Genomic DNA, 12,606 nt, shown 5'->3' with positions numbered 1-12,606 from the left:
TAGAACAGTACACAGTAAAAAAACCCTTACATATGAAGGAGCACAACTTTATAATAAAATTCCTGCTAACATAAAAAATGTAAAGTCATTCAAAGCATTTAAGACAAAACTGGCTAATTACATTAAAGCACAATCATTTTGAATAACAATAATAGTATAATTTGATATTGTATTATTATTGTTATTTAAAATGATTATTTGAACAATAACAAACTAATGCGTTGAATGGCTAGTTATTTTAAGACGAGCACAAATGTTATCTTACTTTTTCTGTGTGTTCTCATGTAAGCGACTTTTGTCTTTTTGAGAATAAATGTCTATAAACCTAAACCTATAAATAAAGTAAGAAATATTGGAAGTTTAATTACATAATGTACAAAACACACACATATATAAAATAGGCGCAAAACAAAAGAATACTAATAATAACAATAGAGTTCATTGATGCGATTCTGTAGGAATTCGTATATCATTCAAGAAATTTTACAACCGACTTACGTTGATACGCCATTTTGGTATGCAAATTCATTTAAATTTTATAGATATTAAAGTCAATATCGCATATTACATTCACGCTCGTGTTCTATGGTAAGTTTTGGGTTTATTTTTTCAGAATATATCTACACCATCTTATTTTTCGCTGTTTATCACCCGTTTTTTTATGATTTGTTTGGTATCCATTGAAGTACTTCAGTGAAGAATGGAAAATTAAAATAAAAAAAAAGTTCGCGACTGTTAAAAAAATAATCCATAAAAAATATTGTCAAGTTCCATGTAATACTATTAAAAAATTGCGACGCTAATCTTAATATAAATTCAATAGAATTGAATCTTGTCTTTAGTAAGAAATCTTGTTGAAGTTAAAGCATTCAAGATGTCACTTAGCTTTATTATTGCTGGTTCCAACCAATTACTCAGCCAATCAGAGAGATTAACGCTTGCGGTATAACTGCTGCCTTTAGTGCGTTTTAACGAACCTATAAATTATTTCAAATACATTTCACTTTTTAATTGAAGCTTAGATCTACAATCTACATATATAAATTAAATAATTTATATCATCAATTCTTAAGAAATTTTGAATGATATCACGCACATTAAGATTTTAAAATGAATATGATCATCGTCACCAAGTATATTTTTTCTAGTTGATCGAGAGCTCTTCTTATCTCGTACAATGACGTACGGGATATCTTCTGAAATGCCAGGTTAGTTTTGTTCTAGGATCTGAAGATGACTATTGAGAGGTGACTAGAGGCATATATTTGTACAGTTGTCCGTAGAACTTTACAACCTCTCCTAAAATTCGGGTTTCGACTTGATGCTTCTGCCATCCTCAGCTTTGTTATTTGACTTTCCAAACATTTCGGACGAACACTTTGGAGCGTTATTTCCTCTTCATGGCTTCTTTAATACAAATTATATTCAGTTCATGTGTGTCAGGAGTGACTGCAAATTATGCCATATGTATATTGAACTGCCAGTATTTGGTAGCATCATCTGAGGACGTCAGAATATTTTTCCACCTTTTGCTCCATGATATGCAGGATAGACGATGATCTCGTCGCCAGCCCGCTGTGAGAGTTAAATGTTGATAAGGCCAGAAATCATCGGTGTTGGTAACATGGTCTGTGCCGGGGATCTTAGTACCCACAACAGCGGTAATAGTGGGACCATTACCGCTTTAGTCGTATATATTACGCATCAATATAGTATAGACCTATTTTATATTATGCATGCTATAGTAATCTTCGCTAAAATAAAACAAAAAATATACCAAAACAAGTTTTATTTCGATAACACAGGAAATGAGATATATAACATAACAAAATCCTTAAAACTTCATAATTAAACGATTTTTCAGATAGAATCGAAAAAATCAATCACAAATGCATTTTCAATGCAAACCTTAATGATATCAAATTCTAAACTTATGGTTATTTTTATTTTATGGTTAAAATAAACCAAATATTAGTAATCTTTTCCAAAATAATTATTTTGACACCCATGGTTTACATCTTGCCCCATGTGGGACACCAAGTTGTCAGGAATGAGAAGACCGCCGGCCGTTCGGGGAGGCAGTAACCCAAGCTCTCGAGCAATGAGGGGGTTTTTACGACTGACGTGTGGAAGTCTTGAAAGTTGATGACACCATCCAGGTCGACGTCCATTCGCTTAAGCATTATATCAACTAACTCCTGTAAAAAACAAACTATCAATTAGAATATATCGAATCATCATCACCATTTGCCCATTTTTTGTCCACTGGACATAGGCCTCTCCAAGTGCACGCCACTGTGGTCTCTCTCCGGATATACACCAAAGAGGCGTCATTTATTATGTATCATATAATATATTAGCCGTGCCCGCGACTTTGTACCCGTTTGAATTTAACAAAAAAAAAATAACTTTGTTGCCTAAGTTACTCCTTATTATATCAGTTATATGCCAGTTAAAGTCCCGTCAAAATTGGTCCAAATGTTCCATAGATGGATAATCTATGGAACATTTGAACCAATTTTGAACTGAATTTGGAACAAACAAACAGACAAACATTGTAAAAAATGTAATTTTTATATATGTACCGTGTATATGTACATATGCATTGAATAAAAAAGGGCTATATTAATATTACAATGAGACACTCCAATTTTATTATTCGAATAGATTTATTGATCAAAGAAAATTAAACGCATTACAATTCCTACATAATGTAATAGAGAGAAATGCTATTGTGTAGAACGTATGCTGTAATAAATGTACAACAATGAAAAAAAGCCGTTTATCTTGACAGTTGAAATAGATTTCCACTTCATACGATTAATCTTAGTTCAGTGAAATACTCCTGTATAAAGTTAGTTTTATTTTAAATGTAAGCGACAATATCTTTCAATATCAAATACATAAAGCTCTTAAGCTAGTCTTTATTGATCTGTTTACATTGCTATCGACTCGCCACAGCTTCGCACGGACTATAATAATATTAGCAGACTATTGTGTCGCAGATTTAAAAACTGTTTCAAATATTTTTTTTAAATTGCATTTATATTTCATGCCATGCTGTGGATGCCTTACAACTTTTATCTTAGTCTTGGGACTTGTGGATTATCATCTTAAGAATAGCTCTTTGGCAAGTAAAAAAAATTCTTATTGAATTAGAAAAACAGTTAGTCAGTTAGAAAATATTCACAGTATTTTTAATTTTAGCAATTAGTTATATTATTACATTGCAATTTAATTTCAACGTTGCATACCACGGGATAAGTTACGTGTTTTTATTAAATAAGAACAATTACCCAATATTCGAATTAAATAAGCTTTGGACATATTAAATACGGAAGAAGTAAGAAGTTATTTAGATATAATATTACTTTTTCTTTTTTCTCGGGATCTATGGATTTTTTCAACGACCATATTGTGAAACATATAATCATATTTTTTTAAGAATAATTAATTAATGAAATAAAAAATATTTATATACTGTATTATTAATGGGCATATATTTATTTTTTTTACTTTTTAATTAAAAATATAATCACCTTAAATGTAGTAAAGATTTAGATATCAAATATATTTTGGAATCAAATACTAACTGGATATTTTAAAAATTAGCTGAGATTGCGGAAACGCGGGCGTTGCGATTACTTCCGGTAAGCCTGGACAAAGCCTTTGTCGTACGGTCTCGGTCGAAAGTTCAGGAAGTATATTTGAACACTCGATAGCAAGGCGTGCTCGAAAAGACTTGTTTGTTTCCAGTAATATAATTATTTTGTGCCGAAGCAATACTCAATTTATAAAGGATTAAATATTTTTCAAATTTAGTATTTAGTATTTTCCTTCTACAATACTTGGGGAAACGTTATTCTGTTTGTCTACAAATATGAAGATCGAAAGAAAGATCGACAAATCAATAACCTATATCACCGCGGACTGATTCTGATGCGATATACGGATATATGGCATTTACCATTTCGATTTAAACTTAACGTTTAGTGTGAAGTGTCTCTATACACGAGAAATATTAAAGGATGAGTGATGAAGGAGTGATGAGTCGAGATGGCCCAGTGGTTAGAACGCGTGCATCTTAACCGATGATTGCGGGTTCAAAGGCAAGCACCGCTGATTCATGTGCTTAATTTGTCTTTATAATCCATCTCGTGCTCAGCGGTGAAGGAAAACATCGTGAGGAAACCTGCATGTGACAAATTTCATAGAAATTCTGCCACATGTGTATTCCACCAACCCGCATTGGAACATCGTGGTGGAATATGTTCCAAACCTTCTCCTCAAAGGGAGAGGAGGCCTTTAGCTCAGCAGTGGAAATTTACAGGCTGTTGTTGTTGTTGTTGATGAAGGCATGAATATGATGGCATGAAGGTAAGATTCGTCACACAGTCTAGATTTAAAGCGGTTGATACTCCGAAGTGCTGTTGTTCCTATGATAATATCATAGAAAACAAACCTTATCTTAAACGCGATACATCTTCTGGTAAAGGATTTATAGACTTGTAGTAGTTTTTCGATTAGGCTTAACATAAAGACGATGAGCTCTTTCTGTAAAGCGAAAAATAAAATCAATTCATAAGCATATACTAAACCTAAACATAAACCAAAACCAAGATGTATTAAAACGATATACCGAATCTTGCCCATTAGAAAAATCAAATGAAAATAATATCAAAACATTTTTTTTTTTTGACTAAACACTTACAATAATTTTTTCTCCTATGAATGGACATGTTCGACCCAAATACGTTTTGAATTGCATAACACACTATACGGGTCAGTGACCCGATACATGTTTGAATAAATTACATCTATGCAACCTGAATGTATGACATACTTGCTAGTTGAATTTTACAAAACAATTAATTTACAGCAAAAGCGATCAAAGAGCGAACATCGAATATGTTTCAGATGCTATTTGAATACCTTCGCTATATTATATCAGCAAAATCAAATTATTATCAAACTTCCAAATTCAAATATGTATTTTGTTATTTTCAATCACTAAAGATTAAAAAGTATTTGCCAAAAAATGCTTTTCAATACTTATCTTTTCTTAATTACTTTTACTTATTCCAATATAAAGCAATAATTTGATTTGTTTCCATCTTCACCTATGGTTTTTTCCATCAGAGTTACATCTACATGATATACCCAGTTTTAATTTAAATAAAAAGATATCTTATTTTAAATTGTCTTTTAATAAAATTGTTTTCCGGCTAACATGTCACAAGTCATATAAATATATTTGAAGAATATTTGAAAATAATCATTAATGTCGTTTTGCAATTCGTCGTAAGAAAAAGAAGTACATCAGCTGTCATGTCTGTGACTTTAGCGGCTTTCCTCCGCTACGCTCTTAAATTGAACATACGGATAGGATCCAACGGACAGTTTCTTTGGTGACAGTTAAAGTAAAAGTCAAAGAAAAGTTCGACATTTTTGTCAATATTTTTTCCGCCTCATTGACCAGTAATACTTACGAGTCATTTCCGTGAAGATAATATAAAAAATACGAATTAAATCTGTTAGTTTGTAGAGCTAATTGACTTCAGTACTAAGTGAAAATATTGGCCTTTAGCGGACTCCGTGAGAGACTTGTGTGCACTTATGGTATAAAAAATACTTTATATATATTACAGGAGACATCAGGATATCAGGTACTTTGACTCGAAAGTTCATTCAAGTGAATATTAATTTCTAAATAACAATATGCAACATTTTTGGATCGGTTCGCTAATTAACCCATGTGAGAAAGAAGTAAGTTATCATTATTTTGGTCAAGATGTATCACTTTTAGTGGAAGTGCAAAATGAACGAAAGAATGGTATAAACTTACCCGGTCTGTAAAAATCTCTAAAATTTGATTTCTTCACTTAGTTGTTTTTGACGTTGATATTTTCTTGGGCTAAAATTGGCTTGCTACCAATTTTAGCTCAAGAAAATATCAACGTCAAAAATTTCAGAAAAATTACCCATTAGAACCCTTGACTCGATATGACGGTCGAAGAGGCCGCTTCCCTGAAGAACACCAAAAGCAAAAATTTGTTTTTAGTGACAAAGTTCCAAAGAACAAATTCTACTGAATTTACGATCAATGCAAAAAGGACTTAGATATCTCTCTCGTTTCACGAAACTCGAAAGTATCATATTTACGTCACTAGTTTTCCAACTGGATCATTCAAATTAATACTACAATCAGTATATGAGCTTACTATAGTTCTTCATATAGTTTTTGTACAGTGCATGCTTAGTTTCCAAAAAGGCATATCATTTATAGATTATACGTATATATTACTACTTGAGAACTTTCCGGAAAGAGAAATGTCAGATTATCCTCCAATTATGACAATATGTCTTGGGAATCGATTTATAAGAAGATTTTCGTTGCCTTAATGGTTAACAATCCACTACAAATTACAACAAAAGCAATTTTGTAGATATGAGATTATGAGATTATACTTGATATTTGTTACAGAGGTTTACCACTTATTGAAATCACTAGTTTGGGTGAATTTAATTTCAGTAACAGACTCGGTGTTCCGTCTCACTTCTTCCGTGGTAAATGAACTAGTACAGTCTAAATACTAGAGTTGTAGTATTTATTTATTTATTTATTTATTACATATGGCACACAAGACAGGTAATAACTGTTAAATATCTAGAAAATAAATTACAAATTTTGAAGATTTTTTTTTTTTTTTTTTAATTAATATGAGACAACATCACATACATTACTCTGATCCCAATGTAAGTAGCTTAAGCACTTGTGTTATGGACAATTAGAAGTAACGACGGTACCACAAACACCCAGACCCATGACAACGTAGAAAACTAACGGTAATCTACATCGACTCGGCCGGGAATCGAACCCGGGACCTCAGAGTGGCGTACCCATGAAAACCGGTGTACACACCACTCGACCATGGAGGTCGTCAACGAGGTAAGATTAGTTACACCCTAATATTTGTGTACACATCAAGCAAGAATACATTAATTCACAGTTAACAGAGGCTGAAGCTATTACAAGTAAAAATTAAAGAAAAAAAAATCACACGAATATTAAATTTTTTGAGAAATTAGGCAATAAGTTTAAAAAATAGCAGAAATTTTTTTTATAAATAATATTACATAACAATGTCAAATATATTACATACTAAGTCTTAAAGATTGAATTCGTCAAACACCTTCTAAATATACGAAACTTACTCTCAAAAATGTCAATGGAGTCATTATTAGCGGCAATATCATTGTAAGTACGACACATTCTCGCAATGGGGTTATTATGGGATACATTATTTAAATACTGGATGGATTGATATTGAATGTTTTAGGATTTCTAAATCTGTAGTTTATGTTAAAATTGATAGTGGACAATAAATCTTGACTATCAATACAAGCGTGGATGGTTTGATGTAGAAATGAAACATCGAAATATGTTCTGCGAGATTCAAGGGATTGCATGTGGAAGTATTTTAAACTCTCAGAATAGTGCAGCAACTGCTGATACTTCAGATGTTTGTAGGAGAGTATCCTCATAAATTTCCTCTGGACTTTTTCTATACGGTCGCGATGAACACCATAATAGGGTGACCAAACTACTGAATTATATTCGAGTATACTCCGAACTATAGAGTAATATAATTGTTTAATACTAGTGGGCTTCTTAAAGTCATTAGTGGATCGAGTGATGAAGCCAAGCAGTTTGTAACTTTTGGTTATAATGCTATCATAATGATCTCTAAAGGTTAATTTCTCATAAAAAATTACTCCTAAGTCCTTGACAGAGGTCTTACGCATTAGATTTTGACCTTTAAGGCTATAATCAAATACAATCTTGCTCTGTTTTTTGAGTGTGAAACTTATCACAAAGCATTTGCTTGTATTAAGTTGCATGTGATTTAAATCGCACCATTTTTCTACAGTATCAAGATCGTGTTGTAGAGGCAAAGCATCATTGGTGTATTATAACATATAGATCCTAAATCTATATACTCTATAGCTTTCTATAATAAAGTGGAGCCTAACCGACAATATCATGTAATCTATCAATCTTAGATACAAATTTGAGCATTCGCCTGCCGTCGATTCATTTGTTTTTGAAATATCGGACGAGTGAAATCTTTATCGCATGATCCATTCGCACTCTTTCTCACTCATATAATATGTTATGTGTTACGAGAGTAACCTTAGCCTTCAATACGGTGTTATGACATTTGATTCTATATCATAATTTATGTCACATTACTATTGCATATTATGAATATAGCATAAGCTATTGAATTTACTTTATTATATACAATTATTATTGTAATTTATTGATCAATAATTTGTAAAACTGTAATTAATATTATTTTATATGGCGTAGCATTTAATACTAGCATGTAATTCTATTTCTTATTATAAATATGATTGCGCTGTCAATTTAAAACAATTGGACGATAGTGTGGCATTCTCACAAAGTATAGAAAAATTGAAGCATCATTGGAAAACGATAATTTTATTTTGGCAATCCCGAACTACTGAAATTACATATGCTTAAGTTTAAAGTATCACAATAACTGATATCGTCTGTATTATAACAATTAAAATTCTTACACACAGAGCTCACAATTAGCACTGCCTTCAGACTAAATAAAACCAGAAATACTGTTACTTAATAATAGTCTTCAAATTATGAGTTATAAAACGCTGGTTGTCATAAATTGAAAAATAAAAGGTTAAATTAAGAGTTAATAGAGACCACAATTTTAGAAACATATGTTTTACAAAATATATGCGGGCAGTGAAATTATTCTGAACATGATATATTTGAGCTAACAACGATTTAAATTATGCAAGTCATGTCTCAAGCTCCATGAGCAATGGACAGATGTCAATTAGCAACCACGTGAACAACTGTTACGGCTGTTACAGAAGCCACACAAGTTATATTTTCGGTATATTATTCTAGACTATACGTAAATTTAAGTTTTATTTATTACACAAACTAGCTGTACCCGCGACGTGTACGCATTTGAATTTAACAAAAAAATTGTAGCCTTATTTACTCCTTATTATATCAGTTATCTGCCAGTGAAAGTCCAGTCAAAATCGGTCCAGCCGTTCCAGAGATTAGCCGGAACAAACAGACAGACAGACAAAAATTGTAAAAAATGTTATTTTGGTATATGTACCGTGTATACATACATATGCATTGAGTAAAAAAGGCTATTTTAATATTACAAACAGACGCTCAAATGTTATGTTATGTATAAAATTATTATATTATAAACTGAAATAATTTTTATATTATTATATTTTATAGATAAAAATAAAACTTGAAGGGGCTCCATCAATTAAAAGAGCTGAATATTAGCACGTAGGAAGATCAACTGCTAAATACATAGAGCGACCATTTCTTTATTTTATAATGAACCTTCTAGCAATTTTCAACTCTTCCTCTGTTATTTTTCAAACATATTTCCTTACTGATAATACCATTTTGATATGATATTTCGTAAAGTAATATAGATTAGCTTACTTTCTTTCACTTGAATTGGTTCTGTTCAATATTTCTTCTTTGTTCTGAAATTTTTACTAAACGAATATAACTTTGCTGACGCTGAGCTTTAAGAGCGTTAACATATTATAACTTTATATTTTATAAGATGAATACTATAGACATAAATATAGTTAATGTACCAAATTTATATATCATACGAGATTTAAAGATATTTTGAGAAGATTATTTTCTATGTGTTTGTTTTTAGAACAATAGTTTTAAAGTGAATGAGCTCAACTTAACTGAGTGAGCCAGTGTAACAACAGGCATAAGAGACATAACATCTTAGTTCCCAAGGATGGTGGCACATTGACGATGTAAAGAATAGTTAATATTTCTTACAGTGTACTTGTCTATGGGTGATGGTGACCACTTACCATCAGGTGGCCCATACGCTCGTCCGCCAACCTATCCCATAAAAAAAATCTAAGTATAGTTATTACAAGAGAATCATAACAATCGTTTTATAGATGATTTTCAATTGATAATATTTAAATATTACATCAAAAACACAACAGTATACCAAACGTCTTAATAGAGCGTTAAAATAGAGACAGCGCTACCAATCCGCAGACATTTTTAACTTTGCAGTTTAGTAAATTCAAATCGTTTGTAAAAAATACCTTGGTAGAAAAAGCATATTATTCGATACAAGATTTTATAGATGATAAAAAAGCATGGAGTTAATACCTGTTGACTTCCAAGCAGGATATATTAATTTAAATAATTGTATTTAATTAACATGACTTTGTATTTTTTAAATGTTAAAAAAGAGTAACTACTGAGTTTCTTGCCGGTTCTTCTCGGTAGAATCTACTTTCCGAACCGGTGGTAGCTTCACTTAATTGTAAAATGACGATTTAAAAGAGCTTGTATAAGCCTACTTGAATAAAGTTTATTTTGATTTGATTTGATTTGAATACTTTAAAAAACATTGTGATATATTTTCACGAAGGACGCTGAAGAAGAATGCAGTGAACAGTGAGATAAAAATTCATTTCCCTGCTTCAACGCTGTTCAATAATTTCATATGTATAAAAATTGCAGCTAAAATAATATTACTCGAGTTTTTATCGGATTTCAACAAGTGAAAAACTTCTCAGGGACAAATATAAATAATAATGCAATAAAATATTGTATTAATATTGAAAACGCTAAATTTCACTATATCATTGTCCTTATCGAAATTTCTAGTGGATTGTTAGCCACGAAGGCAATGAAAATATATATTTGTAATAAACAGATTTGTAACACATATTGTCATTATTGTAAGAAAATCTTACATTTATTTTTCCGTAAATTTCTTCTATTTTGCCTTCAGGCAATATTCGTATTAATATTCCGATGTTTTAAAAACAAATGATCGACAGCAGGCGTATGCTGAAATTTTGTATCTAAGATTGATACATTACATGAGATTATCGATCAGGATCCACCTTATTATAGAAAACTAAAGAGAGTATATATTTAGGATCTATATGTTATAATACTACCACTCACGACGTTAGACTATACTAGTCTATTTAAGAACTAGCGCGCACTGGTGATTTTTGTCACGGTGACTTTAAAGTGTTTGTCATTATCACGTTACGTTTCCAAAGTGGAGTGCGCTCATTAATAGAGACAGTGACAAAACATTTTCGAAATCGAAGTGTCATTTGCCACTGTGGATTTCGAAGAGACGGCGGTTCTCTGTGAACTCGTGAGACTCGGCAGAAAAACACTTTAATTTTCACGTGAATATCTGAAGACTCTTCCAATGTTTTATCATAAAGAGCTGGTCTCTTTTCCACTTCTTTCATTAGAACATCATTATCAGTATCGTCTTCACGAATGCTTACGTTTTGAAAAGATGGTGACGCCATTTGCGCGCGCCAAAGTCGGCAGTCAAAGTGCAGATAGCGCAAGACTGACGACGAGAGTAACAAATTTGTCGCTAGCGGACTCAAATGTCACCCAATTGTCACGTCGTAACGTGCGCGCACCTCCATACATATTCATGGACTCGACAAGAGTGACGAAATAGTCACCGTGACAAAAATCTCCCGTGCGCGCTAGTTCTATCTAACACGGAAGAAGTGAGACGGAACACCGAATCTGTTACTGAAATCCATCCAAGATAGTGATTTCAACAAGTAAACCTCTGTAATATAAATATCAAGTATAATGCTACATATTATTGTAGTCATATTGAAGACGCTAAAATTACACTATATAATTGCTTTTGTTATAATTTGTAGTGGATTGTAAACCATGAAGGCAATGAAAATCTTCTAATAAATCGATTCGCAAGACATATTGTCATAATTGTAAGGAAATCTGACATTTCACTTTCCAGAAAGTTCTCCTATTTCACCTTCAGGTACTATTAGTATCAGTATATACGTATATTCTATAAAAGAAATGCCTTTTTGGAGGCTAAGCATATATTTCTATACAATAACTCGCTATGAAGTTTGAGTAAGCTCATCAACAGATTATAGTATCCTTTTGAATGGTGATATAAATATGATACTTTCAATTTTCGACATACGAGAGAGATATCTCTAAGTCATTTTTGTATTGGTCATAAATCCAGGTAAAATTATTAATTTTAAATAATTTTACCTGGATTAAAAGGTAAAATAATTAATTATTAATTTCGATATACCTATATTCTTCGATCGACATGTTAAAACAAAAAAATAACTTTACCACATTATTATGACTGTATGAATGCTTAACAGATTTGAAATCACTAATATCTAAATGGATGAAATAAAAACACAAGAATCAGCAATACTAGGCAATTAAAAAATAACGATAACTGATAGAAACACGATGATAGCTGAAACGCGAAGATTACTGAAAGCTATTATATTATATGTAGTACAAATATATATAGAAATGAAGTACTGCAACTCTTTCACATACCATAATACATTCTGACATTCAGAATCTCTGTTTTTATAATTCAACGGGACAACAACTTCAACGACAAGAAAGAGCATACGTGCCAACCTTAACATGTTTTCAGAGTCATAGACACTAAGAATTTATCAAGAGATTAATTCGAA

At 31.7% G+C, this 12,606-nt stretch overlaps 1 protein-coding gene across 1 annotated transcript in view; it reads right to left on the bottom strand.

Moving 5' to 3' along the window:
• Nucleotides 1-2,006: 2,006 nt before the first annotated feature.
• The window catches only part of LOC124543285 (EF-hand calcium-binding domain-containing protein 1-like), a 28,026-nt gene continuing 17,426 nt past the window's right edge, over nucleotides 2,007-12,606 (bottom strand). The window contains exon 5 of the mRNA XM_047121446.1: nucleotides 2,007-2,198. Within this exon, the coding sequence (XP_046977402.1) occupies nucleotides 2,013-2,198 (186 nt within the window). The 3' untranslated portion in view covers nucleotides 2,007-2,012. The remainder of the gene's footprint in view (nucleotides 2,199-12,606) is intronic.

The sequence above is a fragment of the Vanessa cardui genome, chromosome Z, assembly GCF_905220365.1.
Source record: "Vanessa cardui chromosome Z, ilVanCard2.1, whole genome shotgun sequence".
NCBI classification, from domain to species: Eukaryota; Metazoa; Arthropoda; class Insecta; order Lepidoptera; family Nymphalidae; genus Vanessa; species Vanessa cardui.
This window is presented reverse-complemented; position numbering and strand designations above follow the sequence as displayed.